The sequence below is a fragment of the Pezoporus occidentalis genome, unplaced genomic scaffold, assembly GCF_034315485.1.
Source record: "Pezoporus occidentalis ecotype Australia unplaced genomic scaffold, CSIRO_AGI_Poc_V1 ctg104, whole genome shotgun sequence".
NCBI lineage: Eukaryota > Metazoa > Chordata > Aves > Psittaciformes > Psittacidae > Pezoporus > Pezoporus occidentalis.
In genome coordinates, this window is record NW_026912822.1 from 2,463,686 (window position 1) to 2,478,130 (window position 14,445).

The 14,445-nt window shown below is 47.0% G+C and overlaps 1 protein-coding gene across 1 annotated transcript in view; it reads right to left on the reverse strand.

The window, feature by feature from the left end:
• Positions 1-391: 391 nt before the first annotated feature.
• The window catches only part of CFAP91 (cilia and flagella associated protein 91), a 37,998-nt gene continuing 23,944 nt past the window's right edge, over positions 392-14,445 (reverse strand). The window contains exons 14-18 of the mRNA XM_062618775.1: positions 12,631-12,852; positions 11,362-11,510; positions 10,067-10,158; positions 6,491-6,807; positions 392-1,212 (exon numbers count right to left, since the gene is read on the reverse strand). Coding sequence (XP_062474759.1) covers positions 6,509-6,807; positions 10,067-10,158; positions 11,362-11,510; positions 12,631-12,852 — 762 coding nt within the window. The 3' untranslated portion in view covers positions 392-1,212; positions 6,491-6,508. The remainder of the gene's footprint in view (positions 1,213-6,490; positions 6,808-10,066; positions 10,159-11,361; positions 11,511-12,630; positions 12,853-14,445) is intronic.

Genomic DNA, 14,445 nt, shown 5'->3' on the forward strand with positions numbered 1-14,445 from the left:
GGTTGGGTTGCCGGTACTGGATGATGTGTGTGTTCACCATGACGTGTCTATTAGCGCAAAAGATGAAACAAACCTCCTTGTTCTGGGCTCTGTGACCCGGCCGGGGCCGCTCTGTCGCTATCCTAAAGGCTAGATGCGAGGTCGTGTGACTGCTGCTTCAATAAAAAACAGATTTCTATTGCAGAGAGCCTCCTCCTGGTTTGTTCCCGGGCCCGGCACGCGGTTCCGCTGCAGAGGTGGGAGCGGGGCGGGAAGGGAGGGCCCGGCCATGCCCAGGGCTGGGGCCATGGGGAGAGCCGCCTCCGAACAGCACCTTGGTGTGGTGGTCGTGCTGCCTGCACCCAGGCAAAGCTGTGCCCCCCAGAGCAGCGCCAGCCCCGGCTCAGCCATGGGGCCATGGGTCTGCTTTTGTTCAGCCCCCACCACTCAGCCCTGCACTGGATTACCTGGGCAAGGGGACCACGGAGCTGACCACAGCCTGGCAGCACCAGAAGCAGTGATGCCATCACTTCACTTACATCAGTCCCGGGACCTCGTGCTGAGACCAGAGCTGCTCTGCTCGACAAGTCTGGCCCCTGAGATTGAGGGTGGCCGCTTACGTCGGCAAAGGCATCGCTGCCTGAACTGCAGCACCTCGCTGGGTGAGTTCATTGATTTGAAGGTTGCCACTGCTCATCACAATCCGCAGGAACTCGGCGTGGTGGTGAGTTATCCTTGGGCACTTCTCCTCCAGACATGGGCGCTGAGGTCTTCTGTCTCTCCTGGCCTTCTCCCAGGGTGAATGCAAGCTGTGGGCTCCCATCCTTCACTGTGTTTGCACAGGAACCCTCTGCTCCAGTCTCTGGTCTCTCTTCTGAAGGTCAGGGCCCCTTGAGCAGGACCCAGTCACCACGTAACTTCTTGTTAAGCTGACTGGAAGGGGAACTTTGCCTCCTTTACATCTTTCTAATTGTATCTCCTCTACAACAGCTTTTAATACCCTCCTTAAACAGCAGGTACCAAAACCAGGCAGAGGATTCCTACAACAGTCTCCCTACTGTCAAAGATGTACTAGAGAGCACCTTGCAGCTGGTGCTGTTGTTTCCTTGCCTGAGGACTACATTTTACCCCTCTGTGTGGAGGCTGCAGTTGTCCACTTTATCCATTGCTCCCTCCAGTTGTAATTCTTGTGAACATTAGCAATGAGACTTCTGTATTTTCATTCCAATCGTCCTTTTAAAACATAACATGAAACACATTAGCATCAAGAGCCTGTTCCCACACAACCTTCCAGGCAGCAGTTACCTTGTCACTGTTCCCTATGTGAGAATACCTCCCAAGATCTACTTGTAAACCAGGTTCAAATGCACTGAGCTGTCAGTCACCGACACCTTTGAATGACTTTAGATGCTAATCCAAACACACAGCAGCACCACGCTGAATGTGGTACAAAAGTCTGCTCCACTGACATGCTTTGCCTTTATCAACCAACCTTGCAGCCATCTGGGCTGGAATTAAAAGTCAATGTCAGGGCTACTGGTGTTTGTTATCTGGAAGGTGGCAGCTTACAGGCTGCTGGTAGAAAGGTCCGGGTCGCTTTCTGTGGGAGAACAAGAGCCACAAAGCAGGAGGGAAGCAAGCATCAGAATGTGGAGGGGAGAGTGGGAGCACGGTGTTTGTGCCTGAAGCAGCAAGCCCTGGAGGCAGCGAGCTCAGCACGTTGCACACAACCTCACCAGCCGGTCTTGAATCTCGCTTCCCTCCCTTGGTCCTAGGAAGGGCTTGGCTGGGTTATCCAGTGTTCCCTTGCTGGCCTTGGGGCCTTCCTGGGGAGGGTAGGGCTGCTCTGCTCAGCCAGCCATGCCCAAGGGCTGCAGGGTCAGACCCAAGCTGCTGCCAGCCCCAGGCTCTGGTGAGGAAGTAAAGGGTGTGGGGAGCAGCACCGCGTGGGGCATGGCAGGGACCCTGGGCTCCGGTCCTGGTGTGAGCATCACAGAGCGCTGAGGCTTTCGTCGATGCAGGTGCGGTCCTGACCTTGTTGCACACCCAGCGCACCCCTGGTGTCCTGGCACGGATGTTTTCTGCTTGGTACATCCTACTGCCCCCTTAGAGTCTGCACGCAGCCAGGTAGCTCTCCCATGCAGTCAATGGAGTTCAAGTTCTCTCTTTCAGGGATTCCCTGCTCTCTGCATCACTGATCTCTCTCTGTGCTCTCCAGAGACAAGGCTGGCTCCTCCAGGACAAGGTAAGCGGGGAATGAGCAACTTCTTCCCTTGTGGAAGCTTGTGAGGGGCTGCAGCAGGCTGTGTGCGGCCGGGGTGATCTGTCAGGAGAGCCCAAGCCCTGGGCAGGCTGCAGAGCCCCCTCACTCTCTGCACAGTGAGGAAATGTAGCCGGAGGCAAAGAAAGCCTTAGCCCTGGGCAGAGGTGCCTGGCAGAGCCGGGAGCCATGGGCCCTGCAGGTGGTGAGTGTTTGTGGTGTCCAGAAGCCAGCCACTGACACAGACACATGGCAGGTCTTGTTAGAGGGAGGCCATGGCTGCAGGGAGCGAGCTGGGCTCAGATACGGAGTGGGAAGGCCATGTGGGCTTGAGAGGAAGCAAAATGTGTTCGTCCTTCTCTCACCAGCGCATAGGCAACCCCATTATCATTCCTCAAAGCATTCTTCAAAGCTGGGAGGAGGTGGGGTCGAGCTCTTCTCCCAAGTAACAAGCGACAGGACAAGAGGAAACGGCCTCAAGCTGTGCCAGGGGAGGGATAGATTGGAGATGAGGAACAATTCCTTCCCGAAGAGGTCTGTCAGGCATTGGAACAGGCTGCTCTGGGCAGTGCTGGAGTCACCATCCCTGGCGGTAAAGCGATGGAGATGAAGCCCTCAGTGCCATGGGTTAGTGGTGGATTCAGCAGTGCTGGGGGAATGGTTGGACATGATGATCTTAAAGGTCTTTCCCAACCTAAATGTTTCTGGGATTCTATGCTTGATTCTACGTTTCCTACAGCACAAGAGCAAGCAGCTCCTCCTCTTCCCTTCTGCAGCGCTTTCCTGTAACCAAAACCTTTACCAGGCAAGGCTGCTCAGGAGGCAGACAGTGAAACCAGGTTCTGTGAGGCCATTTCTGCTCATTGCTTTTGATCATTGATGTTGTCTGGGATGCTGTCATCTGTTACCAGCCTAGGGAAATGAAGGGACTCCCAGCTGGGGGAGTCTTTGGACCATCTCAGTGACACCTCATTCCCCCCAGCACTTTTGTTTCATGGCACCAGGGCAAGGAACAGGTTGGTCCGTGTCAGCTGTTGGTGCTGGAGACAACAGATCTGGGGCCTGCACAGCAATGAAAAATGGTCTGCATTTGGCTGGAGGCAGAAAAATGACATGGCAGGTGGAGAAAGGCTTCAGTAGGTAAGGAACCAGCATGGGGATTGCAAGAGGCTTTCAAGGGAAGGGCTTTTTCTGGCTCAGTAATTAAGGGAGATTTGTTCTTGGGACTGATCCTGCTGCAATTTAAGGAGAAAGGAGGGAATGCAGCTTTCCAGTCTCCGTAACACTGGTGGGAGCAGCTGCTTTAGTGATGTAAAATGGTGTATGAGAAGATGCTGCCCAAAAAGGGTATTTAGGAGGTGGTTTAGTGTGCTTTCAGTATAGGGGCTGCATAAGAGCACCGGTGACACCCTTCAGGCTGATTGCTGCATCTGCATTGAGAGCACTGGTGGTGTTCACACTCCAAGCATGTGTCCCTGCCCGTGGCAGGGGGTTGGAACCAGATGAGCTTTTAGGGTCCCTTCCAACCCAAACCATTCTAGGTTTCCATGAAAAAGGTGTGTTGGCTTCCAGTTGTCCTACTGAAAGTCATTTTTGTTGGTCTGAACTGCAATGATTGCTACAGGATTTCCTCCTTCCACACTGCAAGAGCAGGGATCAGGGGGATATCAGCAGGGAAGACCTGGGACACTCTGCATTCATTCATTCATTCATTACCTCATTTGTTCGCTTGTCGGCCAAGAAGCCGATTCTGCAGCATTCCCGCAGTGCAGTGACCCCCCAGGCTTTGGTCTCCCACCCCTGTTGGGATGCAGGAGCTGCAGGGCAGCACAACCAGGCTCCCTCTGCCCGGCAGCTGGGGAAGGAAAAGCGGTATGAGCAGAATTCCCTGTTTCCACTGTACTGGTGCAGCCCTGGAGGCATGTGCTGTGCCTGTTTCAGGTACAGGCTCCTCCCCAGGGTTGTTCTGGCTCCTGCTGTGAGAAGGAACGGTGCATTCTTGTGCTGTTGATTTATGATCCCAATTCCCTCTCACCATGCTCGTTTTCCTTCTCAAAGCACATTCTGTAAAGCCTGAAAAAAACACCTGCACATGCTGATTGGAAGCAGTTTCTAGAGCAGAGCTTCCTGCAGGAATCCTGCCATGGCCTTCAGTTTACACGCGAGGCAATGTCATGTGGAAAAGATGGCTTTAGCCTGACGATGTCCCTTAAGTCATAACAGGAGCCAAGACATTTATAGCTCAGCCTGTGCATAGCATCTGGAGTCCCCTGACCTCTCGCTGTGGTGCAGAGGGCTGTGTCTCCCAGGGGACCAGAACACTTCAACCCGCATCCCAGACCTGCTGGAATGCTTCTTGTCTTTCTAGAACCACATCCAACTGCACCCATGGAGAATGCCTAATTTCAACATGCCATCCCAGACATACAGTAAATGCCTTGATGGCTCGGTCTTCCAGTTCTACTCTTCTGCTGCATCAAGTTTTCCATGTCTCTCCTATTACACCGGACCTTGTGATTCATGTTATCCCCCCTCTCTCAATCAGGCTAAATTTGTCCAGGGTGGCCCGAGGCAAAAGAGCCGATCCCTGAACAGCTGCTCCTCCCACACTGTGCAGTGTTTCTCTCTGTGTTTTGCATTTGCTACCTTCCCTTTTTAACGACGAGCTATGTGGATTTTCCCAAATCCCCAAACCCTCAGGGGATGGGATCATCCTCACAGAGTCCTAACCAGAGCTCATCACCCATCTCTGACTCCTGCTAGATCCTGCAGTGCTTGCAGAGGCTGCCTGACCCCACCTGCTGCCTCTGGTTAGTGACCTGGAGACCAGCAGTGGTTTCCTGATGCAGCTCTGTTTCCCCTCTCCCATTCTTATTCAGAGCTCACTGGAATACAGGGGTACTCGGATTCCTTTTCTCCTCTCTTCTCCTCCCTCCCCAGCCTGATCCAGAAAACAAAAGCTGACACATTTTTTTCCCCAGGATTGCACTCATAAGCCTGATTTTTTGACCAGCTGCTGGTTTTGTTCTGAAGGAGCAGTGCTGTATGTTCAGGATGAGTGAGCTGGACCACCATACCTGAGGCCTCACAGACCCAGCACAAAGCGGGAAGTCTCTTCCAGAGAAATGATGGAAGTACACAGAGATCAGCCCGTTACCACGTTAGCACTAAGAGCTAATACTGCTATCTGCTGCAGAAGTTGTAGCCATCAGTGAGTAAGCATTTTGGGAGTGGTGGTGTGGCTGTGCTTGCTCCTGCCTTTGATGCTGGTATCAGTGTAACTGTACCTTTCAGATGCTAAACCCACAGAGCTCAGGAATTTTGACAGGTGAGTGCTGGAGAGCTGAGCTAGTCCCTGACAGCTCTGTGATCAGATGCTCTGCACCCGTCTGACATCCTGATGCTTGCAAACAGGGCAAAATCAGCACCCTTTCTGCCTAGCCCCTGGAGCTGGAAAACCAGGGTGACTGACACTGTGTTAGGAAAAAGAGGATTCTGTCTAGAATTGGCCTCATTTGGAATGTTAAAAAGCAAGAAGTCAGCCCAAAGGTTAAAATTTCAGGAAAAAACATAAGCACTGGTTAAAGGGTTCTTTGCCCAAGAACCATTCTGCTATCACCTGGCCTTAGTTACTAGTGCTAGACACTGCCTGGTTGGCAGGAACCACTCTGATGAGGTCAGGGCACCTCTTCTTTATGAAGGAATAATTATGTGAAAAGATGATGTGGTATCTGACCATTTTAATTCATTCAACACTTCCTTAACAGCAGTGCTAATGCAGGAAGCCATTCTTTTTTACTCCGCTTAGGGAATCAGTGGGACATGCTTGAGTAAAGATTGTGTATGGTCTTAACTCAAAATTCCCCATTTCTGGTATACTGTTTCATTTAATATTACTGATTCAAGGATATACCATGAAAAGCCCAGGTGCAGGTCTTTATTGGTCTGTGCCAGGAAAACAAACGCCAACAGTGCTTTCTCACTTAAGCTTCTCTTAAAAACTAGAAGAGGAAAAATAGCTAAAAATAGCTAATGAGGTCCAAACCTGGTTGGGGAGGGGGTTGGACTGGGACTGTCACACCAGAAAGTATACAGAGTGGTTCCAGGACAGCATTGCCAGCAGGCAGCAGGAGGGACAGCCCAAGGGGGAGAGAGGATTCCATTCCAATTGCCCTGTAGAAAGTAAATACAGTGTGCTCCCTCTCCTTCAGCATGCTCCAAGTTCCAGTCACGGGGGGAAGGAAAACTCACCTTGCACATCTTCTGTCTTTAGGAGGCTGTGGGATCCTTGCCTGGTCCATCAGGAGGGTCATCTGCTGTCTGCCCTGCGCTTTCTTCACACGGTTTAGCTAGTTCCTCTGCAACTGTGGCAGAGCAAGTGCTGTCAGCTGCACTTGGGCCAGCAGCTGTCTCACTCACGGCAGTGCTGGCTGTCCCAGCAGGAAGGTCTCCCTTTATCTTGCTGGCAGATGTCTCCTGATGCCGTGCCAGATCAGCCACTACCCTCTCTGTGTCCCTGTGGATGATCTGATGAGCAGCATAGATGTGTTTTCTTTGACACTGCCTCACTGCATAAAAAGAGGTAAGGTTTTTTACTTGGAAATGTGCAGAGAAGTGTTCTCCGTGGGGGAGAAGGGAAGGACAGCTTTTAGCCTTCCTGCAGCTGTGGAGAAGCCTATCTCAGGAGAAAGAAATCACGCCCTTCTAACTTTGGCTGAAAGTGTTCTACTGCCACCTAATAGCAGCAACCAACTTTGCATTTCACTTTGAAGACTAACCCCCCCAGTGGGAAACAGGGTTCTCCTTTCCAGCTTAGGGCATAACTGCCCAGGATGTGTTATCAGGCTTTAAAATAAGTGCTCCTTCAGTGTCTGTTAGCTGCAGCAGACCTTTACAAATCTGGAGCTGACATCGGCCCTCTCCTGTGTTATGATTTTGCCTGCAATGAGAAACCCTTACTGAGTTCAGAGTAAGACTTGGAGACACTAGAGATACATTAAGTTACCTACCTTAACATCTCCCTTTTTCTACTGCAGGGTTGTTCTTTATTGTGTTTTACAGTTTTCATCCAATCTCATTTGTATATATTTCCAGCCCACCTCTTAGGAAATAATTACCCATGCTAAAACATTCATCCTACAATTCTCTTCATTCCTCTTCTTTCTTCTTTGTTCCCTCTTTCTCACTCTAGACTTGATGCTGGTAAAAAATCATGCAGCTTGAAATACTGCATGCTTCCAAGTAGGGTGTGGGGAATGTTGCAGGAAAGAGCTATGGCTGTCTTTAGGTCACTTCCCAGCAAAAGTCTAAGACTTCCTTGGTGCTTTGGTCTGTTTGTTTCATAAGGCTGAGCTGTACCTTAACTGTGAATGTGAACCACTGGTGCCTTGCATGCTGTCATACAGCTCTGAATACTGTCATTGAATCAGTTGCTCAACCTTCCTAATCCATCCTGTTTATGTTTATCAATCTCCCAGGTCCATTTTGTCAACAATGAATGCAACCGGATCTTGCCTGTATTTGAAAAGCTGACCTTCACCAGCCAGCTCTCAGTTCCCAGGAGAGCTTTCTCTACCCAAAGCATTTTGGCTTCAATCATGCATCAGCTATACTGGGAATACTCTCCTGCTATTGCTGTAGTCCCTTCCTCCATCCACAGGGAATGCCATCTAAAAGAAAGCAGGCTCAAATTGGTGAGTGATTGTCCTTTTAAATGCTATTTTTTTCACATCAGCATGTTGACTTGTACTTCCACTGAGGGAGGTTTCAGAAGTGAGGTGCAGAGGGGTTTGAAGGTGAGCCAGTATTGGATAATCCCTGGGTTTATGCATAGGAATATGGCAAAAAGAGGATAAAAAAATAAGAAAAGACTAGGTAATGGCAAAATAGAGATGTTTAAAGGGAAGCTAAAATGTAGGCAAAGACTGGACGTGCAAGCCTGCAAAGTTTTGTTCAACAAATGGATTTGCTCCTCTGGCCGGGCAGACAACTGTGCTCTCAGATCACCTCCTGCTAGTTTCAAGGAAGGTGTATGCTCAAGTGTGGCCCAGGTTGCTAAAACATGGTTTTGTATTTAATAATCTGGCTCGCTATGGGGAAACCTTTAAAAGCTGCCACAGAAATGCAATACACTGATATGCTCACATCTAATGCCATTCTTTGATACTATTATTTCCTTTGGATTTACGTGGAATAGTTACCAATTCTTCTCTGAAGGTATCAGGGAAGGTGTGCAGCAGGTTTATGGCAGGGTGTGTTCATCACAGCGTGCATTTGGTAGACCAGCTATTTTTTAAGTGTATGGAGTACCCTCCACCCATGCAACAATAGCAGAAGAGAGTATGAGCCAGGTCTCTTCCTGACGTTCGGTGTCTTCTGTCACAAGAATACTGTGGCGAATTTCGCTTTACCACGTTTGAAGGAGCTCTTGTACTTTGTCACCTATTGCTCTGGCTCTTCAACCAGCATCCACTTTAATTTTGTATGGGGTCTAGCTCTGCTTTCCAGGCAAATCCATTGTAATTAGCACAGATTTTGAATTTTCTTTCCCCTCTGTTGCTTGGGAGTGCTTCTGAGGTGCTTTGTTCGCTAGCTTCTGTTGCATTTAAACCCAGTACGTATCGTCTTCCTTTGTGGTACCTCTGTATGTCCAGAATCCCAGGCCATCTCCAGATCTTCTCTTCCTGTTTTTCTTTCTGAGGCAAGCCAACCTGTGTGTGTTAGTGCCCTGGCTGCAGGCTTCATTGACTAAAATTACATCACCTGCTTTGGTAGGCTTGCAGAAGGAGGGCTAAGGAGGAGGGAGCTGATTTAAGCTTATGCAGAATTGCCATCTGCTGAATAGACACTGTTGTTGTGACAAATACACAAACTAGGAAGTAAAAAAAAGAGTTTTCACAACTCAGATACTGCAAAATGTGTTTGCAGGGTTTGTGTTTTCATTCACAAAGCAATAAAAAGCAATGAAGTGCCTTTGTTCTCAAGTCAGAGAAATACAGTGCAGCAAGGACCACTTCAGACCCTATTGTTTCACAGCTGCTTTACTTATACCCACTTTCTGTGGGTGACTTTTTGGCCACGGTCTTCTGAGCATGCTGGTCAGTGGAAACATCCCAGTTAAGAACAGCCATTTATTCATTATACTTAATGTAATACAGGTTTCCAGGGCCTTCCTCTCTGTATTTTGACAGATAATATTCCATTTTGGCTAAATGAAGCATCCTTTATAACTGCAAGATTATCTACTTAAAACATGATGCCAGTACAGCCAATCCTAAACCCTTAACTTTGCTTCTAGCTCTCAACCAGTGTGGGGAGGGGACAGACCACAGAAAAGCATATAATATTCCTTCCACGTATGGCATATATTTAAGTAATCTGCCTGTTAAAGTTTTACACAGCTTTTAGAAATTGCCATATAATAGACAATTCACAGCCATGCTACTTGAAGGCACTTCCCAGTTTGTTTTTGAAGGTGCAAGGGGCTGCTGCTTTTCATGTAGTTTATTACTGAAGATAAACCAAACTTACCACAGATTATTACCAATTCGTAAGGGACCTCAAGAATCATCTGGTCTAACCTTTCTTGGCAAAAGCACAGCCTAGACCTTACATCAAGTCTGAAGTCAGGCCACTCTTTTAAAAAGACTACAGCTCATGAGAAATTGGTGATAAAGGGTCAAAGGGCTTAACTTTCTACCTGCAGAGTGCAAAAGAGCAATCTCAGAGAAATGGGACAACTCTTGGCACTGCACCTTTCCTTTCAGTGCGCTAGAGTGAGGAGGGTGAACCAGCTCACAAAGAGAACAAAGTTACTGGACTCCTTACCTTTTTCTCTGATAGACATTTTTTCAGCTTCTGGGATGAGGAAATCATAAACCATCTCTGCTACAATCTCTTCTGATTGTAGGTGAGTTCGACTACAGAACAGACGCAGAGTGGTGTTAGTACTTTGATTTTCTTTACAGATCACCTCTGCAAACATGAGACTCCCTTGCAAATATTCCCACTCTTTCCAAGGGAGTGTATTGTCATGGCAGCAATTGTAAGCTGGGTCTCTCTTTATCCTACAAATAGGTGACAGTGACAATTCCCCTTTGTGCTGCACTGTCAATACTGCATTGGAAAGCAGTATTTCCAGAGAATAAGATCACCCTAGACTCCTTATGCTCAAAGGTATTTAGGAACCCAGTTCTCACTGATGACAGACTGAGTTAGACGTGCAGATACCTCTGGGGGTTTGTATCTTTGTCAGTTTAGTCTTTGGCCCATTGCTGAGTTTGCTGATTTCTCCCTTTTGTGACTCTGTATTTGGCTGGTGCCCATGCTCTTTTCCACACCAGTGTTTGGTGGGTTCCCAGTTGGCCCAGGGGCTGCATGCATTATCTACGCTTCATTCTCCCCAAGGATTTCAACATTCTGGTTGTATTCATCTAGTTACAAAATACACAGCTGCTGTACCATAGGAGAGTCACTGTGTCACTGGGATTTTTATGGCTCAATTCCAAAAAAATAGCATAGAAACTGAACTGGAGGTTTGGCAGGTCCTAAAAAGTATTCACTGCTGATGCCCCAGCCAAACACTGTGGTGTTCTCAACAACTTACTCTACTCAAAATGCCTTGTCAGACAGCCATCAGTATGACTGACCCCCATGGAAACTAGCAGTTTCTTAAAGAACAGCCACCCCAGAATGGAAGGCTCCTGTATAGCTGTATCTTTTAGCATCTCTTTCAAATGGATTTTCTGTAGTAGTGTAAATAAATGAAAAGACCAGTATGAATGGGTATTGCTTTAGGCAGTTCCCAGATTCACTTAAAGCTCAGTCACAGCATCACATTGGCATGGAGGAACCTAAAAAGGGTGATTCACAGATCCCACAAGTGATTTGCAAAGAGAATCTGGCACATGCTGTATAGAAATAAGGCTCCGATTGACTTAATGTGTGCGTACCAGATAGTAACAGTGTGGTTCCCATACAGCAGTCACACTAACAAAGCGATCATGAACAGTATTGCTCTGCCTTTCCCATGTCTTAGATTATACATGTAACCACAGATGCAGATGGGCAGGCAGGTTCTAAACAGCTGTGAACAGCTTCCAATGTGCTGTTTAATAACGTACCGACTTTCCATTTCATAAGCAATGTCATTGATTTCTACAGCCATTCTCTGAACCTCTTCCCTGGCTTGCTCTTCAGCTGTGTCCTCCATGCTACTCAGGATAATGTCTTCCAAGTAGGAGTCAATAGTGCTCTGGTGCACTTTCACCACCTGGAAGAGAACACCAACATGTTGTTCCTCTGCCTAACTGAACAGAAACAAGGGCAGGAAAGAACCAGTGGTGGAAGGAAAATTTATCCACGGATCCAGTTCTGCTGCAGCAGGTCAGTTTTGTGAATGCAATGGCAGTTGCTTCGTCAGTTCTCTGGTCTCCTCATGGTCCCCTGAGTAATAACAGCCAAATAATAATCATTGCTATTGACTTCAGTAAGTTAATCAGCTTTCATTCAAGCAAGTTCTGAAGAAAAAGGTTCCATCAAGCCAGTCAAGGTAACATAAATAAAACCAAGATAAAATTATTGGCTTCTTTATAATGGTTGTAGAGCAGAGAATCTAAGTGTTTTCATTCTGCTAGTCTGAAGGGTATATAAGCTTATAGCACTTTGACCATCCTTGCTTCCCACTCAGAGAAGCAGAAAAGATAAGAGAAGCAGCTAAAATTAAAAGAAAAATAAACATGATGCCAGACTCTCTTGGTATTAACCTCCTCCCACAAAGTCTGAAAATTATTGGTTTAGTCAATTAGGCTCCCACTCATTCCTTTCAACTGGGAAAAATATGCTTCATGCAGTCAGGAGCTAGGGAATAGGCACAGGACTATAGAATAGTTATGGAATAAGGTAATTCAGGATTTTTGTTTCTGGAGGTTATCTTATCCATTATCATTACTTCAGAAAAATTTTTGTACCTCTTATTACTTGCAGTCCAGTTTTGGAGGGCAAAATGTTTCCAAAACCTTGCTTAAAGGCATCCTTCCTGGGAGAACACCTAATAGTTCTGCTGGACGGACCAAGTACTGACAAAACATTGTTCCTAAAGATGACCTAGGTGTATCTGTTCTCCATAGGTTTATGCTGTGGAAATTCAGAAACCTACATTCATCCACGATATGCTTAACAGGACTGTTTGTAGGGTTATTAGATCATCCTTAATTTAATAGGCACAGCTCTTTTATAAAGGAGTTACCCTCTCTTCAAGAAGCCTTTCCCCTCAATTTTAAAACTAGCCATCACAGGAGTCAGAGCTGAAGCAGCTCCCTTTCACCTGGCCCCTTCCACAAGGAGGGAATTCCTACAAACTGCCCACAGTTCCACCAGTCTCCGTCTCTTGCCTGTCTGAAAACCTCATCTTCATCCTGACGCCGCTTCAGTTCCACCTGACGCCGTCCGCTCTCCTCTGCTTCCCGCATCCGCCTCTGCCTCTCAGCCAGCATGACAAAAGCATGGATCCTGCGTTCTTCTTGCAGCCTCACCAGCTCTTTGGACAGGAAATCAAACATGTTTGCCAATACCCTTCCTTCTTCCCTGGCCAAGTGGGTTTCCACTGATGACAGCTTTAAAGAAAAAAAAAAGCAAAGAATTGTGTTACAAATGCCTGGAATGTTGTCCGAAGTCCCAGGACTACCGCAGGCATGTGAAACAGCTCTGCAACGTTCAGACCAGCCATGGGACAACGCTAGGAGTTTTGCATTCTTCTTGTCTTACATGCACTGGCCTGGATTCTGCATAATATAATAAGCCTCTATATGGGCTCTGATGGCATAAAGAGGCTAAAAGATGGCAAAATTAGGGCGGGAATAACCCCGATACTGTCACACTGGGACAAGCAGCCCCTATGCTTGGGTGGGTGGGAGGAGATAAAGCACTACATGTGCCGTATTTCCAGGGATTATGAACTGCTTTTGTGGCTCTGAGTATAATCACAATAGTTGCTGAGGCCATCTGCTTGTTACTGGGGAATGCTCCACTGCCCAGACCAAGAAAGGGGAGGTATAAAACTGACAGTGAAATTACTTCAGCTGCATGCCCTCCATATGTCTGTGCCAAGCTTAGCTAGACCAGAACAGAAAAATAGGGTCAAAAGTTGCAAATGAAGCTTCTTTCTAGCATTTGGAAAGTAAACCCTCAATCTTTATAAGTGGGAAGTTTGAGATTTAGGTAACTGCTATTGTGAATACAGACACATTTCTATCCTCTCCTAAGGATACGAAACGTTTGGTACAATTCAAAGTCACCTCGGTGAAATGGTACATCTTTGGTTGGACATTCATATGTAACCAAAGTGATTCAACATGCTGAGGTAATACAGCAACCATGAGTCCCTACAGTTTTAGAAACTGAGTTATTACCTAAAACTGTACAAGTTATTAACTGCTATCAAATTCAAATCAACAGTTATTATAATGCACTTGCAAAAGTGTAAAAAAGGCCTCAAAATTCCAGGTAAGGGAAAATCAGAAAGTCTGTGACAGAATTGAGACTAGATTCCAGGTATTCAGTGTTACTGTGCCATTCATTCTTTGTTCCAAGCACATCCTGTTTTATGGGTTGAGTATGTGTGACTGCAATTCAGGAACAGACAAGATCTATAGTAAGTTCCTTATCTCCAGTACAGACTATGAAGCCACAGTCCTTGCAGGAGGGAATGTGTGGAACTGACTAGGATCCTGTGTTTCTGTTGGAATAAAGAGGAATAACAGAGTAAACAAAAACCAAAATCTAAACCAAAACCCTCAAAATGGAGCAGAAATATCCAAAACAATTAGAAATAAATCACCTTTCTTACACTGCTGTGCCATTTGCTCATGCACCGTTTCAAATACAGTGAGATTGTCAGCACTGCATGCAACTGGAAGTGAGAGCGTCTAGCCCATAGGTGTTTCAGATGGAGGACAGCAATACAGTAACTGCACCACCTCACAGAGAGGTACAACATGGAACTAGCATGCTGCTTTGTCTTTATTGCTCTAGGTGCTGTGTCTAAAACTGTTGTGAAATGGACGAAGACAATGCAGGAATACTCTCGTCTTAGACTTTAGTTATATACAAGGTTGGAAATTTTCACTGCTCATCCTTGACCATTTTATCTGGAGTTTCTGTCCTCTTTCTGCAGGAAGCATTTCTTGAAAAATGCCCCCTTTTATACT